Raw genomic sequence first — 21,004 nt, 5'->3', positions numbered from 1 at the left:
TATACGTCGTCACACCTTACATTGGTATGTATGCATATTTTGTTACCTCGGGAACATACTATTTCGTTATCGTTTGGTTATTTTCTTTCTAAAACAGCGCTCTTGCATTTCGTTCATATTCTTTTACGATGTTAAACAAAGAGTCATCGTTGAAGAAATGTTTTTTTTTATCCCTGCTAAGATTGAAGTCAACTAGAAAAAGGCTGCACATAGCACGCAATGTCCTGTCATCGCGATTTCAGCAGACATAGACCAAGATCACATGACAATCGCATCTAGGTCTTATTTGTGATCTGTAGACAGTTTTGTTTACAGTTTCAAATCATGAAGTGTGACAGGTGTCTTTTGACAGCGACGTTATGTGTTTTTAGTTTGGAGTTATTTTGCGTGTACAGTTACGACACAGGAGGTAAGAACTTTAAATATATGGTTAGTTTTAGTTGAATTTTTCTAAATTAGAACGCTATGGCTTTGCCTGGGCAATAGGCTATAGGTATCGGCTGTCACCAGTCTTGGCTACCTATCTTCTTTGTCGCAGAGGCAATGACTGGGCAAGATACTACCTAGTAGCTAGGTAGTAGTAGCTACTTGTCCAAGGTAGCTGAAGATAATGGTAACCAATGCTATAATAATACTAATAATCGAGACTGCGCACATTTTGTCTTAATAAATACAACAACAATGGTCACAAACCAGTTGATGAAGGTCTGAAGGTAAAACTGAAGACTACGACCATGGCCTGGATACCACAAGTCGGCTACCATACCTAATAGCTAGGTAGTAGGTATTTGCCTCCTTTTTTTCTGATGGTTTTTAATATGACTTGTTTATGTTTATGATATTTCCAGTTTTTACATTCATCCCCAAGGGTTGTGTAGTGCAATGGTATCATGAGTTACCCTATGCCATATGGTACAGTCGCTGAAAATGCCGTCACAATGTCAACAAAGACCAAATCGCTAAGAATTTCCAAAGATTTTCACATGTGAGAAAGATGTAGGATAGGGTAGATCATCACAGCAAGCCACGCAGGCAGCCTACCATCAATGCAAGCCACCCTCCGAAAAAGTACATTATAACGCGTCCTGACACCCGAGATGGGCATCAGTCGCGACGTTGTTGTTGGTGAGAAACGGAGCTAAAGACCTCTACTCTCCTTTCGAAGTAAGTATTTTCCCCAAAGTTAGAAATTAAGGCCAAATTTTAAGATTTAAAGAGATTTAAAACAGAGGGTACTGAAAACGGTCTCAAACGTAGTGCAAATCACACCAAAAAACGCGTTTTCAACATTTTTACTTACAACTCGAGGTATTTAGAAGATTGACGCCATCTCGATGTTTACGGAGTAGCTTGTGTCAATAAACTAACCATTTCCTGTGATAAACTCCGCACACCACTTGTACCACAGACGCTGGAGCACTTTTATCACAACAATCGAAACACGATTTCTCATCAACAACAAGCCAGGCGTAAACAGCTGTTGGGTAGAAGATGACGAGAAGCGTGCTCTTGGCTAATTTTTAAATAAGTAGTAAAACATCATATTTTACATATTTATGATGATTAATTTTGAAAATATTCGTTATTGAAAGTAACTCGACTCTGACTCAAATTTAAGTAATTATTTTTCTGAATTAGAACGTTCTTCAAGTTCTGTATTATGACGTCACACATCTTGACTTTCGTACCTATTGTAAATAATTGCTATGCTCAACTGTCATTGCAGAACAGTTTACCAGTTATTCGTGCAGATTGTTATCAGCTATACATGTAATTGTTATAATCGTAATGCGCATATATATCTTTATTATTTACTTTTTGGATATATGAAGATGTTTTACTGCTGGATTATCGCCGTAGTGTGACGCAATCGTTTTCGGTCCATGGGCCTCTGTCTGTTTTCGCACCATAAGAAATTATGGGGCGAATTTGCAATGACCATAAAGTCGTTTAAAAGAGGAAAGTTAGCATTGAGGGGCATATGTTTTGACTGAGAAAAATACAATTTATTCAATAGCTAGCTTGTAAAAAATACTTGGTTATAAAAACTTGATTGACAACTAAGCCAGCATGTCTACTATGGGTTTCAGAGACAGTGCAAGCACGTTTTTGGGCAATACCTATTTCTGTAACGAACACTCGTAACAGAGCGAGATTTTTCTTTAGTGCATTACCCCCAGTGCCGTAATTTATAAGGGTATCGTGAATCACTAATCGTAAAGAATAACTACACTTGTCCTTGTACTAATAGACCAAAACTCCATTATCCAGAAATGGATAGGAACACACCAGTAAACAGCTCCACCTACCCCTCTCCCCCCACCTCCACCGCCACCTGTCCTTCTCCTTCCTTCACCTTCCCTTCTCTCTCTCTGAAAGTTGTTGCAGTTTAAACTTATTTTCTATGATTTTTCCATCTATCTATCTAATAATAGTAGTTTACATTGGTGGATATATCTAACGATTCACTCGGTTGTTACCTGCCCATTGACCGATATATTTATACACTGATCCACTCAACTCTCTCTCTCGTCATCCGTCTCTCTCTCTCATCTCTCTCTCTCTCTCTCTCTCTCTCTCTCTGTTTCTTTTATCGTAATTCGAAAAATGAACAAGAAAATATATTTCATACTTGTATATGCATTAATTAAATACTTTCAAGTTTTAATTCAGTCGTAATGATGAATGTAGGTGCATCTACTAGTGCTCGCAATAGTTAAGCAGGACATAGGTATGTAAAATTTAAAAAATGAGAGAGAGAGAGAGAGAGAGAGAGAGAGAGAGAGAGAGAGAGAGAGAGAGAGAGAGAGAGGACGGAATAGGAAGGGACATTCACTGTGGCCAATCGGTATGTGCTTACCCTCCACTGGGTATAAGACTATAAACAAAACGTTGAAATTGGTGAAATTAGGCTATGTATTGGAAGTATATATACATAAATATTAAAGCAATTTTATCATTATTGCATTACTATGACAACCTAGAATTCATGGAAACAGTTTATAATAATGGAACGGCGTATGTTGTGAAGCCTCCACTAATGTGGCAACGATGATTTTGCCATTCTTAGCATGCAAACATTAAAGGTTACATTTATTTCTGGCATACGATTATTTAAGAAATTCAAAATACTAATAAAGACTGAAATCAATGAAAAGTGCTAGCAAAAACAAAAAAGCAAAAAAAAAAAAAAACGTAGTCTTTCCTCTATGCACTTTTCCGTATTCGTTCCTCTATGGTTTTCGGCAGCCAGATGTACGAAAACGTTAGAAACATTTGATTTTATCTACGTTAGAAATATCTGTAATTTTTCGGGGTAATTTGGTTGCAAAAAAGGGATAATATACTGAATTAAATCAAAATTTTTAAATAACAATGTAAATTTAAACTAAATAACGAGTAAAGTAAACAGTTTAGGGAATAAAACTTTGCAGTTTCGTCGTCTGTCGTCGTCTGTCGTCGTCTGCTGTTTGTAATTGTGTTTATGGCGCGCGCGCTTAGAAACCAGGAACAGCAACGGGTTTAAAGTGCAATGTGGAGTGAACTGAGACCAAAATGTGTATAATAACAATCAAATAAGCACTGTGGAGTTTCAGTTGTGATGGCAGTAAGGATAAAAACCGCCGATTACAAGGTAAGAATGAATTCAGTTTCCAACCATAACCCCGGGAATAACAAGTTTCATACTTTCACTAATATAGGCAACAAAATGTTTTTTGTTTTAAATTGTGCTGATTACAACTGCAATCTTGAGTAAGATCAATAAACGTTACATACATACGCTAACATTGTTCAAATGAGTGCTGGGAAGGCTGGGAAAGATGGTGTCCGTCACTGATGAGAACCGTCCAATGAAAAACGTAGCCGCCATATTGGATTTCAAAACTGCCTTGAAAACATATTTACGAAGAGCTCACATGCTTTTTTATTTAGTTCGTATGGGGCTTTCATATATCACAATATGTTGACGAAACTTCAGTCTTTTAAATGGTATGCTTAGAGTTGCAATTGTATTCATGTTTCACCAATTAAATATCGAGTGAATAAGACCCGTCTACCGTGATGAGGGTTTGGCCTGTACTGATGTTTCCCCCTAGGTAGAAAAAAAAAATACAAATACCTAGTATAACCTATGCCATGGCCATATGGAATTAGGGGGAAACACCGCCTTGGATCCATTGTCATCCGGTGGATCAGCCTTATTCACTCGATATTTAATTGGTGAAACAAGAATACAATTACATCTTTAAGCATACCATTCAAAAGATTGAAGTTTCGTCAACATAATGTGATATAGTAGGTATGAAAGCGCCATACGAACTAAAATAAGCATGTGAGCTCTTCGTAAAATATGCTTTCAAGGCAGTTTTTAATTCCAATATCGTGCCTTTCATAACCGGCATGGATCTCATGTCCTTCCCAGCCTTCCCAGCGCTTATTTGCACAATATTAGCGTACGTATGTAACATTTATTGATCTTACTGAAGATTGCAGTTGTAATCAGCACAATAAAACAACATTTTGTTGCCTATATTAGTGAAAGTATGAAACCTCTTAATCCCGGGGTCATGGTTTGAACTTAAATTAATTTTTACCTTATAATCGGTGGTTTTATCATTACTGCCATCACAACTGAAACTTCACAGTGCTTATTTGAATGTAAATATACACATTTTGGTCTTGATTCACTCCACATTGCACTTGAACTACGTTGCTGTTCCTGGTTCCTAAGTGCTCACTCCACAAACACAGTTGCGGGCAGCACATGACTATACTGTTTGTGAGGTGCAAAGCTATTCCCTTAATTGTTTACTTTACTCATTATTTAGTTTAACTTTACTTTATGTTACTTCAAAATGTTTATTTTAATTCATGTCTATTATTCCTTTTTTGTAACCAAATTAACCCCGAAAAATTATTTCTAAAGTAGAGCAGACGACAGCAAAATTTCATCGTTGCCAATTTAATGGAGCTTCACACATACTCCGATGCATTTACAAACTGTTTCCATAAATTCTAGTTATCATAGTAATGCAATAATGAGAAAATTGCTTTAATATGTATATATACTACAAATAGATACGCTAATTTCACTTATTTCCCTGGTTTTTTGTAAGTCTTATACCCAGTTTGGAGGGTAAACACATACCAATTGGTAACACTGATAAACAATAGGAGAACGAGAACAACGCTGTAGGTACTGTTCACAGCAAAACTGTTGATACGTATTTGAGTCAGGAATCTAGTTACTTTGACAACAATGAATATTTTCAAATTAATAATCATGAATATGTAAAGAATTTATGCAATTCATGACCTTATAGTACTGCTGTTTAACTATTTATTTAAATAATTATCTAGTGCATGCTTCTTCTTCTTTCTACCGAAAAATCGTAGTTTCCTTGGATGTATCAGGTAGCTGGTGTCATTGTTGACGATGTTGTGAAGAAAGTGCCCCAGCGTCTATGGGTACAGGTGGTGTGCGGATTTAGCACAGGAAATAGGAAGTTTGTTGACACAAGTGACTCCGCAAACATCGAGATGGCGTCAATCTTCTGAGTATTTGGTGTTGTAAGTAAAAATTTTGAAAGCATCATGGAGGTATGTTTGCACTGCACATGACTAGACTTCCATTAACCTCTGTTTAATCTTAAAATATGACCTTAATTTCTAACTTTGAAGAAAATACTTACTTCAAAAGGAGAGTAGAGGTCTCGAGCTCTTGCTCTTATCATCGACAACTCGTGACTGGTGCCCATCTCCGGTGTCAGGACGTGTTAAAGTACTTTTTCGGAGGGTGGATCCACATGCGGTCAAAACTGGATCAGCTAGTCCAGTTGGTTGTTTCCCCTACAGTAATGCAGTACATAGCCAAAACCCTTCCTTGATGTAACCTAATGATGATATGTAATGCAGTATACAAATGCCCTTCCTTAACTTGACCTAACCTAGGGTGCTTGGTGCTGCTGTACCTGTTTGGTAAGGCTAAACCCTGTAAACCTTCTCCCCCCATGTAATCTGACCTAGGGAGCCCCAAATCATAAACAATATGTGCTTATTTACACACCTTGCTAACATTTTATTCCCCTTGTTCCTTATCCCCACTCAAGAAAAAACTTACTTTGTCCCATAGACTATGGTATTCTTCTTTGGTCTAGCTTTGTGGTTTAAGTTTCATGATAATTGCAATGGGTTAACCAACAATTTGTTTATAGAAATAAGTGTCAGATTTATCATATTCACATAAAAACTGTTAAAAGATCCTTTTTCACATTTTGAATCACTTACTTTTTAAGTAATCTGTTTTCAGAACCTATATGCAGCCAAGTAAAGTATTCTTTTCAAGTTAAAGTCATAGAAGTTACATCCAAACTATCAGAAAACCTTGGACTTCATATTAAAAGATCACCTGCCTAATCAGCAGGCTAGACTGTGTTTTCATTGCATTCACATATCCAAATATGAACTTTCTCATCAAAATAATTTTTGTTTTTATGAGAATACAAGCCATTGTATTTCTGAAACTACCATAGAATACACAAGCTTGAAAAGTAGTTGAAGATTGGGAACAGGGTTCATAATTGATGGCTGATAGGTGAGTAATGGGTTACCTCCATCTCACCTAATCCAATGAAGACTGCACATTGTTCATTCCCTTATAAGCTAGGGTGGCAGTACGGTACGGTATGGAAAAAATATCGTAATTCCGATAGCTTAAAAATATCATACTGTAATTTCATACCATACCTAGAGAACCATACCATACTGGTATGATAAAGGAAAATTTCGTACTGTAATTTTGTACCTGATTTCGTACCTCTGCCATTACATTTCAGTGAAAACTAATCAATAATATTATATTGGAAACAGTTCCTCCTCCTTTCAATACTCACTTAGGCTACTATATTGTGTTTTTTAACTTTTTGCTGTTAGTGGGGATTACTATAAGTACTATGTTAAGTATGTGTGTGTGTCATAGAGAGAGAGAGAGAGAGAGAGAGAGAGAGAGAATTTTATTTTTATTTTCAAGTAGGTTTACCATTTTATCACATTCTGGAAGTTTCCAGAGCCTGAGGTGAAGGCTGCAAAACTTTATTAGGCATACAAAATGAGAATGGAAGGCGGGTCAACTATAATTGTTTTTTCAATTAGTTTGTTCCGATACGTAATACAAACCATCGGTCCTTACAATAGGAAGTAGCTAGCGGCAGCTGGAACGGTCGTAAGCTTCGAACAAGGGGAGAACGGTAGTTAACTGCTTGTCCGATCGTTGCGCGCAGCGCGACTGGGAGGTAAACAAATCACTTTTGCTTTCGGCCGTGTGAGGATAGGACGTGCTCGTCATCGCTCTGCCCGCTTTGTCGTTTGCTTTGAGTATCAGCCCTCTTTTTTCCTAGTGTAATTGAGAGTATATGATTGTAAGTACTTTTACATTTCTTTTTTCATTGCAATAATGAGTGATCAAGAAATGGAGATTTCGCCGCGCCCCCCAGTCGCCCGTAGAGTGTGTCCCGGGCTGGAGGGCGTAAATGCGGCAGATTCAGATCATTTGTGGATGTGGATCCACACGAAGTTTGTACTCGTTGTCGGGGGCGGGAGAATGCTCCCGCAACGAGCCATGTGTAACATGTATGAATTGGTCCGAGGCGCAGTGGGTTCTGTACGAGGGCAGGAAGAGACTTAGGCCGCCAAAGAAGTCATTGGAAAGTCCAGTGACTCCTTTGGTAACGGACACTTCGTCTTCTTTCCTGCCCCCCGGCCAGCCCCCACGTTTCGCGCCTTCCCCTGCGGGGGGGGTAGCGGAGTCCTTCTCCTCTCTCGATCCGTCGAGTGTGGAGGAGGGCGCCCGCTACCCGGACGTCCAGTTGTATTCGGGGTCTTCCGTCCGCTCTGGGTGGGGTTCTTCTCCCCCAGGCGCGAGGAAACCCCTCTGACTAACCCGACTGTTGCTTCCGCAGGTGTGCCATCAGCGAAGGACGACCTGGGACAGGTGTGAGTCGCTGGGACTGCAGGGGAGTGCCTAGTATCCAGGGGTTGATTCAGCGGTTGGCGGGGTCGGCAGTGGTCACTCATGGTACGGTAACCACTACCACTACCACCATATCTACACCAGCGTATGACATGCCACCGCACTTGGTGATACACCACATGTAATGACGGTAGACACCCACACGGCTGCAATACACAAACCTATTACTGCCGTACCAAAGAGGACGGTGCCACCCGCCACCTGGGTTCTTTGTGTTGCCGACCCGGACTTCCGCTGCCCCAAGAGTACCCCTAGACCTGCCGCCAGTGCCGAGAATGACGGTAGCTGCCGACAGGACGCCTGGCTCTCCTGTGGTTCCTGCCGTGCCTGCCGTACCTGTTGCTGTCCCTGCTGCTCCTTCCTTTTCAGATAATGTGCATGCTGTTCCTGCTGTTCCTGGACCTGTTCCTGTCGTTCCTGCTGTTGGTGGTGCTGTTACAGTCTCAGGTCTTTCCGGACAGGTGCAGTCGGGCCCTGTTGCTTCGGCAACTGCCCCGGCTCCCTCCTGGATGGAAGACCTGACGTCTGTCCTGCGGAGCCTGGCGAAGAAGAAGAGGAAGAAGAGGAAGGTGTCGTCGTCGTCTTCGTCGTCTGCTGCCTACCTCTTCCCCTTCGACTTCTAAGGCTAAACAGCCGAAGAAGAAGAAGGCTGCCTCCTCCCCCCCCTAAGAAGACTCCTTCGGGATCTTCTAAGGGCCCGTCTCGCTCAGGCGAGTCGGGGAGCTCTTCTGCTGGTCCTCCTGTCCTTCGGGAACGGGCCCGTCTCTTCCTCTGCAAAGAAGAAGACGACGGGGACCAGAGGTGTACCAGCCTCGGCTTTTTTTTGGTACGTCCTCACCTGGTGTTAGCGGTCCTGGCCGCTAAATCAGGTTCCGTCTCGGCCGCTTCTCGTTCGCGAGAAGTACCGAGTGGACGCTCTTCCACGGGAGACCGTCCAGCCAAAGTCTTGACGTACCCGAGCTCGCTCGCCGTCCAAGACAGCGGCGCGGAGCAGAAGACTGGCGAGAGTCGTGCACACGACTCTCGCCAGGCCAGTGGACGCTCTCGCAGCGACCAACTGGCTGCTCGGGTTGACGTGACGGTCGCTGACCAGCCACGGGTTGAGGCGAGGAAGGGGTCCCCGCGGCCGTCGGTACCAGCCACGGCTGGTACAAGCGGCTCGACGCGCCGAGACGCTGGCCGGTCTCGCCGCAACAGAGAGCCTAGCAGGTCACCTGACCGCCGCTCCCATAGGGACCGGGCGGAGACGGTAACCAGCAACAGCTCGCCTGACGCTAGAGATCAGCGTCGACGTTCTCAGCCGAGCCTCTCGCCCCAGGCGAGCGGTCAAGGCTAGGCCTGCTGCTCGATCGTCGCGGGTTGAACGATCAGCAGCAGCCCTCCACGCACGCTGGTCCTGCCAGCGAGCGAGGGGGGAGCGTCAGGTCTGCCTCTCCCGTACCTTCAACCTCCTCGGGCTACACCGGGAGGAGCGAGGTACCGAGGAGTGATCACGAAGGAGGTGCGCCGCTCGCGATCCCGCTATGACGCCGTATGGCTCAGGCACGGTTTTAGGACCGACCAGAACATACGCGCAAGTAGTTGGAGGTGACCGTCAGGGGTCTGCCGCTGTTCCTCCTTCTGAAGAGGAGTATCACGGGATCTGTTCTTGCTGGAGGGACTGGACGGTCCTACTCCACAAGACGCAGTCACTCCCGAGATACAGAGGAACTTTGCAGAGGTCATTAAGCTGATTCGTCAGCATAATGACCTTGCGGAAGGATCGCCGCTACCGACCGGCAGAGCCCACGTCCCGGCTCGAGTCATTTTGGGGTCCTAAGAGGGAACCCAAAATGATGGTGGGGTTACCTTGCGATCAGAGCTTGCAGACTCAGTCCTGGATCAAGTTGAGAATCTCGTCTCAGGACGGGAGGATTCGCTGAAATCCGGACGGTCTTCTAAGCTGCTTCCTCCTCCTCTACAGCGTCAGAGGCGATTACTACGTGCCTTCGGAAAGACCCGATACTGCCGAAACAGGTTAACCCCGGAGTTAGCGAGGCTGACTCCAGGTGTGTCCCTGCAGCAGCTCCTGTCGGAGAAACCTCTGTTCTCGCAGCAGGAGGCACTTGCCCTGGAATCTACCGCTATGCAGCGTTCCAGGCAGTCTCTTGGTTGGATTTGTGGTCCCTCACAATATCCAAAGTAGCGGCGGCTCTGGGAGTTCTGCTCTCGAAGACGACGCTTCTTTCAGGAGACTGTGCCAGTCCTGGAGAAGAGCGATCTCTTACCTCGCCCATCAGACTGCTAACCTGTGGGACAACTTGGTTCTTCGACGTAGGGACGCAGTCCTTACCCGAGTGACCAAGGGGGCCGGGCGTGAGGCGGCACTCGGGCTTCGCAATGGACCAATTAGGAGTTCCCCAGCTCTCTTTCCCGGAGAGATGGTGGACGCTGCGGTGGAAAGGCGGCGCACTGATGACATGACCGCTTAGTTCACCAGGCAGTCTCGAAGGTTACTGGGCAATCTCGAGCGACTGCGGCCAAGCCAAAGAGCTTGGCTAGCGCTTCCACGGCGACGAAGACGGTTGCACCGTCCAAGCCCCGTGTGAAGACTCCTGCTGTTTTTCGACGTCTGCTAAAGGAGGCCGTAATCAGCCCTCCTCCCAACCCTCCTTTCCCCGAGGAGGTGTGGGAAGAAGTCGAAACGAGGAGGGAAACGCTAGGGACGGCGTTCCCCCTCACCTGCTGCCGGAATTGTGGGGGGTGCCTGGCGAGCCATTGGGTCGACTTGGCAGCGCTACGGCGCCGAGAACTGGATAGTAGACGTCCCTTCGGGAGGGATATCTACTACCCTTCGTTAGTCTCGGCCCCCCCCGCCCCCCTCATCTCCAAACCGGTCCATCTACAGACCTATGTCCGGGGATCATCAAAGGACAACGCTCTTCGACAGGAGATCAAGACCATGCTGGCGAAACGAGCTGTAGAAACTCGTGGAGGACAGTCACGGGCTTTTACAGCCGCCTCTTCCTAGTGGAAGAAGGCATCGGGGGGCTGGCGTCCGGTGATAGACCTCTCTCCCCTGAACCGCTTCGTTCGCACGACGCGGTTCACGATGGGAGTCGGCACGCTCGGTGCTCGACTCGATCAGGGGGAACGATTTCATGCTTTCAGTGGACTTGAAGGACGCGTATTTTCAAATACCCATCCATCAGTCCTCCAGAAAGTACCTCCGCTTCATCTTCGACGGACGTGTACCAATTCAGGGCACTTTGTTTCGGTCTCTCAACCGCCCACAGGTGTTCACGCGAGTGTTCACTCTGGTGTCCAGCTTGGGCCCACCCATTCGCACGGGATACGTCTTCTGAGGTATCTCGACGATTGGCTAATCCTGGCGAGCTCCCGCTCGCAGTTGCTGCAGGACAGAGATCGACTCCTCAAGTTTTGTCACGATCTGGGGATCGTGATAACTACGAGAAGTCCGATCTCGAACCCAAGCAGAAGATGAAGTACCGGGTATGCTGATAGACCACGGTAGCAGGGCAGGTCGTTTCCCGCAGACTTGCGTATCAGCAAATTCAGGGAGGCAGCCGGCCGGTTCCTGTCTCGGCAGGAACAGGCAGCACAGCAATGGCAAGTCGTGATCGGCCATCTGTCGTCACTCGAGAAGTTAGTCCCCTCACGGGCGTCTTCCACCTGCGGTCTCTCCAGTGGAGGCTAAGGAGAGTTGGTCTCAGGCCAAGGATCCTCCTTACTTTCCCGTGGCTCTCACGGACAAGGTGAGGCAGGACCTAGCCTGGTGGCTCGACGACAAGACCTCTTAAGAGGAGTGCCCATACGCACTCCCCCCCCGGAGGATGCTTCTGTTCTCAGACGCATCGACCGAGGGTGGGGCGCACACCTGGAGGAGTTGCTGGCTGCAGGTGTGTGGGACCATCACGAAAAGCACCTTCACATCAATGTCCTGGAACTCAAGGCAGCGTTCAACGCTCTCCGAGAATTTCAGGACCGCTTGGTGGGACACTCAGTGGTGTTGATGTGCGACACACCACGGTAGTGGCATATGTCAACAAGCAGGGGGGGCTAGTGTCTCTTCCGCTCCATCAGTTGACGGTGCAGGTGCACGAGTGGGCCACGGCTCACTCGATAGAGCTGTCAGCACACTACATTCCAGGCAAGAGGATGTAGTAGCGGACAAGCTCAGCCGTCGGGATCAGGTGATAGGGACCGAATGGGTCTCTACACCAGACGTGGCGGAAAGGCTCTTCAACCTGTGGGGGCGACCGGATCGTAGACCTGTTCGCCACCGCGGCCAACAGAAAACTTCAGGTTTTCTTTTCGGCCGTGCCGGACCCATGGGCAGCTGCAGAGGACGCTCTCCAACACCCCTGGGACAACCTCTTCGCCTACGCCTTTCCTCTTCTGTCTGATTCGGAAAGTGATCAGTCGAGCGCTGGTCACTCCCAATCTCAGAATGATCCTGGTGGCTCCAAACGGCCTCAAGCCGTTTGGTATCCGGACCTGCTGGCTCTTCTTGCGGACGCACCGAGAGAGCTACCCAATTGGCACAACCTTCTAGCCCAGCCACACGTAGAACGGTACCACAAGCAGTCCAGTCCCTTCAACTTCACGGCTGGCTGTTATCCACCATCTCTTGCGAACGAGAGGCTTTTCTCGTAGCGCAGCAACAGAGATGGCTGGACACGTCCGACAGTCCTCTGCAGCTGTGTACCAGGGGAAGAATGGTTGGTGTCGTAGACAGGGTCTGTCTCCTCTCAGAGCCACTCTTCAGCAGGTAGCGGATTTCCTCGTGTTTCTTCGCCGGAGAGAAGCTCCTCTCAGTACCCACAGTTAAAGGATATAGAGCCGCCCTGGCTCTCGTCCTAAAACTGAGGGGACTGGACATCTCGAACTCGTTCGAGATCTCCTTGCTAATGAGGAGCTTCGAAAGGTCTTGCCCACCCAGGGAACTCAGGCCCCCGCGTGGGATGTGACTCTCGTCCTTAGGAGTTTGACTCGAAGACCCTTCGAGCCACTCCGAGAGTCGTCAGGACAGGGATCTGACCCTCAAGACCCTCTTCTTGCTGGCCCTGGCATCGGCGAAGAGAGTAGGGGAACTACATGGTCTTTCTTATGATGTTAAAACACACCAGAGGCTGGGGATCTGTGACGCTCGATTTCGTCCCGAACTTCGTAGTCAAGACTCAGAATCCGTCGATCCCTGACGACAGGTTCGAGTCTTTCACGATCCCCTCCCTCTGGACTTCACCGATAACGATGCGGATGAGATGCTGCTTTGTCCTGTGAGGGCGCTACGGCGCTATCTGAAGAGAACTCGACACCTCAGGCCTGAGTGTCGACGCCTCTTCGTTAGCACTGGGGTTACCAAGAAGAAGTTTCCAAGAACACGCTTTCTTTCTGGCTGCGTGAGGTGATCAGGAGAGCGTACGAGGCTGATGGTAGCGACGACATCCGTACGCTCCGACCGAGAGCCCACGAAGTCAGAGGTATCGGACCCTCCACTTAGCGTTTCGTAAGAACTTCTCCGTGGCGCAGGTCCTGAAGGCAGGTGTCTGGGCCAACCAGACCAACCTTCACGTCCTTCTACCTTCGGGATATTGCCCACAAGTCCTTGGATACTTTTTCCTTGGGACCTGTGGTGGCTGCTCAACACGTTGTGTAAGCTTACCCAGCACCCGAGCAGGCAGAACAGCATCGATTCCTGGTATGACTGGGAGAATGAATGTGCGAATGAGAGTGTGACTGGCTTCTCTTCACCATCTTTCTCTACCTCTACCTGTGGGCAGAGGGATACGGTCGTTACCACGCTGGAAGGGAGTCAGATGCAGGTAAGCTACTCGACCGAGCTCCATCCTATCTCTTTAATTAGAGATAGGAGTGTATATCCACCACTTTCTCCAACAAGGGGGAGGAAGTGGATGCCTACATGAGACAAACCCATTACTTTATATTTGCTCATGTACAGGAAAAGTTCTTACAATGCTGGTACGAAGAGATACGCTTGCCTCTCCTCTTAGTACTCGGCCCAGAGGTCTGACCATTGATCCTGCGGTGCACACCCCGATCAATAACGGACAGAGGCTTGGATCCCTCCCTCGCTCTTACGACCAGGGAGGCATTCCAGGGATGGACGAACACCCGCCATCTGTTCATCAAAGACTCAGATTCCTCCCACCAAGAAGTGAGTCTTCCTATTGTTAAAGGACCGATGGTTTGTACAGTATTACGTATCGGAACAAATGACAATTTGTCGAAAATTGCATTTTTCCTAACTATACAAACCTGAGTCCTTTACATATAGTCCCTCCTCATGCCACCCCTCACTCTCGCTATTTTGCATGGGCCAAAAGCAAAAGTGATTTGTTTACCTCCCAGCCGCGCGACAATCGGACAAGCAGTTAACTACCGTTCTCCCCTTGTTCGAAGCTTACGACCGTTCCAGCTGCCGCTAGCTACTTCCTATTGTTAAAGGACCTCAGGTTGTATAGTTAGGAAAAATGCAATTTTCGACAAATTGTCATTTTGCTCCTATGTTAGCATGTGCAGCCCTTTTGAACCTACATATAATATACGCATTTGCATTTTTATCATAGAACTATAATTAATCAAAGCAATTAAACCTATAATATGCTATAGTAATAGGAAATACTAAGGAGATGTCAACCTTGACTTCGTACTTCATTATGAATAGACTCAAATGTACACAGATATATAAACAAAAACTTCATTATCTTCATTCACTGATTTGTTGAAATTCACATTAATTCATATTAATAAACACAAGTCTTTTGATAAAATTTTTGGGTGTAGAAATATCATAAAAAAAAAATTAGCTTCCACATACAGATGAACAAAAAGATTCATTATTTTCACTCATTGCTCTTTTAAGTAAAAACTGAATCTCGCATCCATAAACTGGTCCTTTGATTATTTATTAGGTGCTGTAATGCAGGAACATAATAGATTCAACCATATCCTCTTTGAGCCCTAGCTGAAGTCCATCGAGGATATACCATAAACCTGAAAAAGTATGCTCTACACTAGCTTGAGTGACAGGAAGGGCCACTCCCACTTTGGTCAGTTTCTTCAAGTCTTGATGTGGATGACATTGCCACCATTTGAAAATGTCTACATCCCTATCTACTCTCTTACAGTGGTGTATTAATGTAACAGTGTAGGCATGTTTCTCATTATTCTCTCTCAGACTCAGTATGGAGTATTTAATCTTTTTAGCTATACTAAATATGATCTTTCCCAGTAATCAAATTTGAATGCCAATTTCCTTAGAATTTCCTTAAAATCTGTCGAGTTCACTTGAATTTCCTTAGAATTTTAATTTCCTGGAAAGATAAGTTGTTCCGACACGGCATACAAACCACCTTCGGTCCTTTTACATAGGAAGGTACTAGCGGCAGCCGGATAGGTCGTAAGCTTTCGAACAAGGGGTTCGGTAGTTAACTGCTTGTCCGACAGGCGCGCGCGCGCGACTGGGAGGTAAACAATCACTTTTGCTTTCGGCCTGCTGGCGTGTAGACGTGTATCATCGCTCTCTGCCCGCTCATCTTCGTTGCTTTCGCATGGTTGTGTTTTTCTTTTTCTATTTATCTAGTGAAACTGAATTGTAAGTACAATCATTTCATATTTATTTCCATTGAAATCAATTGTGAATTAAAGGATCTTGGTTTCTCCACGCCCTCCGATTACCCGAGTGCCGGGTCTGAAGGGCGTAAGTGCGGGAATTCATTTTCCCCAATGATCCTCGTATTGTGTATGCTCGGGCGGGAGAGCGCTCGCTCCGAGCTTATATTTTGGTTGGAAATGTGTAGATGAAAATCGTAAGTAAGTGCCCTTTTCATTTATATTTTTTTGACCTATATGCTCGTTGCCGAGCGAATGCGCTCGGCCACAAAAAACTTATTCTGTATGGAAGTGGAATCGCAAGAAGTACAGTATTCTTTTTCATTTTCATATATTTATTTTGATTGTAGCAATACTCATTTGTTCCGACACGGCATACAAACCTTCGGTCCTTTTACAATAGGAAGGTACTAGCGGCAGCTGGATAGGTCGTAACGCTTTCGAACAAGGGGTTCGGTATGTTAACTGCTTGTCCGACAGGCGCGCTGCGCAGCGGCACTGGGAGGTAACAAATCACTTTTGCTTTCGGCCTGCTGTGTGTGGACGTGTATCATCGCTCTCTGCCCGCTTCATTGTCGTTGCTTTCCGCATGGTTGTGTTTTTTCTTTTTCTATTTATCTAGTGAAACTGAATTGTAAGTACAATCATTTCATATTTATTTTCCATTGAATTCAATTGTGAATTAAAGGATCTTGGTTTTTTCTCCACGCCCTCCGATTACCCGAGTGCCGGGACTGAAGGGCGTAAGTGTGGGAATACATTTTCCCAGAAATGATCCTCGTATTGTGTATGCTCGGTGCCGAGGGCGGGGAGAGCGATCGGTCCGAGCGTATATTTTGGTTGGAAATGTGTAGATGAAAATCGTAAGTAAGTGCTCTTTTCATTTATTTTTTTTTCTTTGACCTGTGCTCGTTGCCGAGCGAATGCGCTCGGCACGAAAACTTATTCTGTATGGAAGTGGAATCGCAAGTACAGTATTCTTTTTCATTTTCATATATTTATTTTGATTGTAGCAATACTCATTTTGGATCAGTTTCCGAGCTTACCCGGAAATTGATCCTTTCCCCTTTTTATTTGAATGAAGTGAAATCGCAAGTGCAGTTCTTTGTCATTTTCATATTTTATTGAGATTGCATTGTTTACTTGGATCATGTTTCCGCTATTTCCCGGGAATTGATCCTTCCCCTTTTTATTTGTATGAAGTGAAATCGCAAGCGCAGTATTCTTTTTCATTTTCATATATATTTTGATTGCATCAATTCATTATGGATCAAGGTTTCCATTCATAATCGGGAATGGATCCTTTTACCCTTGCGCTCGGTACCGAGGGCGCAAATGCGCTCGATCCGAGCCCTTATTCATTGTGAAGTGAATCGTAATGCAAGATTCTTTTTCATTTTATTCCTTTTATTATTGATTGCATCAATATTTATTTGGTTCAAGTTCCGCTCAGTCAGGGAATTGATCCTTATGCCCTTGCATTCGGGCCGAGGGCACGATTGCTCTCGGGCTCTTATTATTATTGTTGGGTACATGGGTGCTGTGGGGGGGTGGGGAACGAGAACCCCCCCCCCCCGCTCAGCTCCCACAGATGGCCCTTCCCCTTGGGGGGGGGGGAGGTTATCTGCGTTCTTCTCCTCGCCCGATCCGTCGAGCGCGGGGGAGGGCGCTCGGTGCCCGATGTACAATTGTATTCGGGGTCTTCCACTCGTTCGGAGAGGGCTCAACCCCCCGCGCGAGGGGACTTCCCCCCCACTAATCGCTACTACTGTTATTTCCGCAGGTGCTACTGCCACGAGGGTGGACCTTGGTGAGGTATGGGCGTCCTTCCTTTTGCAGGGCGTGCTAGTGTCCAGGGGCTGCGGTTCTATGTCTGGGCCTACTGCGGTCACCCATGGAGTGGTGACCACGCTCCAGGTGATGACGTCCCTCCTCACCTGGTGTCTCGCCTCACGTGGTAACAGTCTTGCCTACAGCCGCTGTGAAGTGCCGTTCGCCGTACCGAGAGGGGGGCGTGCCGCCGCCGCTCGTGGTTGCCGCGCTGCCGCGACCACACTTCCGCTGCCCTAGAGCTCGCCCCTGGACCTGCCCGCCGGTACCAGGATGTTGCTGGCTGCTGCTCCACTTCCGTGTGTTTCCGGTGCTGCCTGCCGTACCTGCTGATTCTGGGCTGACTGTCCATGCAGTTGCTGCGCTGGCTGTCCCTGCCGTTGCTGCGCTGGCTGTCCCTCCGTTGCTGCGCTGGCTGTCCCTACCGATGCTGTGCTGGCTGTGCCTGCTGTTTCCTGATGTATGCCCATACCTGCTGACGTTCGTCCCTGTTCGTGGTGGTACTACCCCAGACTATGGTCTGTCTGTACAGGTGCGTCCGCCCTGGCCCTGGCTTCGGCTACAGCAGCCCCGGCTCCGCCCTGGATGGCAGATCTTACGTCGGTCCTGAGGAAGGTGACGAAGAAGAGGAGGAAGGTGTCGTCGTTGTCGTCTTCATCTTCTTCATCGTCGTCGGCTGCCGCCTCTTCCCCTTCGACTTCTAAGGCTTCACAGCCGAGGAAGAAGAGGTTGCCTCCTCCCTCCTAAGAAGTCTCCCTCGGGAGCTTCTCGGGACCCGTCTCACCTCGGTGGGACGGGAGGGTTCCTTCCGCTGGTCCTCCTGCTCCTTCGGAGCGGGGCCCGTCTCTTCTTCCGACGGAAGAAGACTACGGGGACCAGAGGGGTACCGGCTAACACCGGTACTTCCTCGCCTGGTGTCAGTGGTTCTGCCACTGCATCAGGGTCCGCCGTCTCGGCCTCTCGTTCGCGGGAGGTACCGGACGTGTACGTCGCCTACCAGCGACCGTGCAGCCAGGAACCAGACCTCGGAGCTCGCTCAGCGTCAGGTTCACGGCACGGGGCGGAAGACTGGTGACAGCCGCTCACGTCGAACTCTCACCAGACCAGCTTCTCGCTCTCGCGCGACCAGTGGCTACCCGGGGACGTGACGGTCCACGACCGGCCACGGGCTGAGGCTGGGGAAGAGGTCCTCCCGTTCGCCGGTGCCAGCCACGGCTGGAACCAGCGACGTGACGTGCCGTGAGGACAAGCACCGGTCTCACTGTGACAGTGGAGCCTGCAGGTCGCCTGACCGTCGCTCTCACAGAGAGCGATCGGGTACAGCAACCAGCACCAGCTCTTCTGACACTCGAGATCGGGGCCGCTGTGCTCAGTCCAGCCGTTCTCCACAGCGAGACGGTTCGACCAGGCCTGCAGCTCGATCGCCACCGCGGGTTGACGATCGCCTGCAGCCCTCCAAGCCTGCTGGTTCTGCCAGCGAGCGAGGAGGGAGCGTCAGGTCTGCCTCTCCTGTACCTTCAACCTCCTCGGGTTACACCGGGAGGAGCGAGGTATTGAGGAGTGATCGTGAGGGGTGCGCCCCTCATGATCCCACCACGACGCCCTACGTGCCAGGCATGGTTCTTGGACCGGCCAGGACGTATGCGCAAGTGGATGGAGAAGACCGAGAGGGCTGTCGCTGTTCCCCCTTCTTAGGAGGAAGGTTCTCGGAATATGCTCTTGTTCGAAGGGCTTAACGGTCCCACTCTGCAAGATGCTGTGACTTCCGAGATCCAGGAAGGACTTTGCCGAGGTTATGGCGCTGATTCGTCAGCACAACGACCTCGGGGAAGGATCGCCGCTCCCACCAGCAGAGCCACGTCTCGGCTTCGAGTCGTTTTGGGGCCCGAGAGGGAACCCAAATCGACGGTGGGTCTGCCGCGATCGAAGCTTGCCGACTGTGTTGAACCAGGTAGTCTCTCGTCTCCGGACAAGAAGGCTCTCTCATTTCTGGCCGGTCGAACAAGCTACTTCACCTCCTCTACTGCGACAGAGGCGTTTCTACGTGTCTTCGGACACCGTATTTGAATACTTCAGTCCTTCTGAGGTTTCGACCTCGACGAGGACTGGAATGAGTCGGAGGACGGTATCGGCTCTCTCCTGTCAGGTGTCGATCAGCCCCACCCAGACGACGTTCACAGTGGCGGGCAGACCCTTACCTACAGTATGAGTTGTCGTAACCCTCCTCGGGAAAACGTTTTCTCCTGACGATACGTTTTCCCAGGCTCTGAGAGGCCATCGCCGTAAGGCGATGGCTGCTCCTTTTCTTCTCCAACTGCTAGTTCTGCTGGGAAGGCGAGCCAGTATCCAATTCCTCCCCCATTCCCTCTCTCCTTACGGCTACGAGGGAAAGGGAGGGAGACAGAGATTTCTCTGTAAGATCCCACGTTAGGGGCTGTGCTACCGGGGGGACCTTCGGTCCTACCTGATGTAAGCCCCGGTCGTTGAGGAGGGATCCTGCCCCTTTCTCGATTTCTACGGGAATCGAGAGGACCACCACCAGCCGATATCGTTTGACGAATTCGGTGGGGGGTTTCGCAGAGTGCTTAGAATTCTACGGAATTTCTAGCGCACTCAGTGTTCGAGTTTTTTAACACGATCTCCAAACACTTAGGCGAGACCAACGGTCCAAAAGTGAGCGAGAATCCCCGATAATTGTTACACGATAATCGGGAACCTCGCTTATGCTCGAATTCCTGTAATTTCTAGCATTTGGAAGAAGACTGCTGCTGAAAGAAGAGTATCTCACAGTAGGCGATTAACTGGAATAGAGAAGAACGGACGGGAACTTCCAGTTTGGCTTGAAACTATCGTCTTCGGTATTCTGTTCACCATTGAAGCTTTCCTTTGGGAAAGACTTCTCCTTCACTCTCTTGACTAGAGAACGAAGGCGGTCGATCTCCAATCCTTGTTCTCATTCCTCGAGAGGAAAAGAATTTAGGATGGAGGTCGTGGTACAGAACCTACAAATATACTACGTATACCCTCGCGACATGATTCTTTTAACAGTTGAATTGTCCGGGGGTAGGCGCATACCGTAGTTAACTCTACGGTTTGTGACCGAGACGAATTGTATCTTAATTGACTGCAACTCGGGTTGCCTGCAACCTCCCAGCAGTTATCAGTTTCGATTTTAGATACTTGGATTGTCATGACAACACCAAATCAGCTTTTTGTATTTACCGAAATCCGTTTCGGTTAAATATAATTGCTCGAGCGTATTCTTTATGCTCGATGGTTTCTAGCCAAACGCATTCCTTCGTGGAATAATGGATTACCTGGCAACTCAGGATGACGAGTCACCGAGAGCTACTGCGTATTGAACTGCCTGATAGCGGCTCAGTATCAGCTAGGTCTCGGAGATGTACGGTCGGTTACGTCTCTCTCTCCCCTGGTTTGATTGACTACCGAACCGTATCTCTGCCCAACAATCATGGACTTAGGTCTCTGATTAACGGGGATTCTCGCAAT

The 21,004-nt window shown here is 47.7% G+C and overlaps 1 protein-coding gene across 2 annotated transcripts in view; it reads left to right on the top strand.

Annotated features, from left to right (window-relative positions):
• The first annotated feature begins 232 nt into the window (after positions 1-232).
• Positions 233-21,004, top strand: part of LOC135225862 (lysosomal acid glucosylceramidase-like) — a 97,300-nt gene continuing 76,528 nt past the window's right edge. The window contains exon 1 of one of the 2 annotated variants that reach the window (XM_064265410.1): positions 233-409. In XM_064265410.1, coding sequence (XP_064121480.1) covers positions 325-409 — 85 coding nt within the window. In that variant the 5' untranslated portion in view covers positions 233-324. Of the gene's footprint in view, positions 410-5,418; positions 5,572-21,004 lie in introns of those variants that run through there. The other variant, XM_064265411.1, reaches the window with a different exon arrangement.

This window comes from Macrobrachium nipponense, chromosome 13 (assembly GCF_015104395.2).
Source record: "Macrobrachium nipponense isolate FS-2020 chromosome 13, ASM1510439v2, whole genome shotgun sequence".
In the NCBI taxonomy this organism is placed as follows: Eukaryota; Metazoa; Arthropoda; class Malacostraca; order Decapoda; family Palaemonidae; genus Macrobrachium; species Macrobrachium nipponense.
This window is presented reverse-complemented; position numbering and strand designations above follow the sequence as displayed.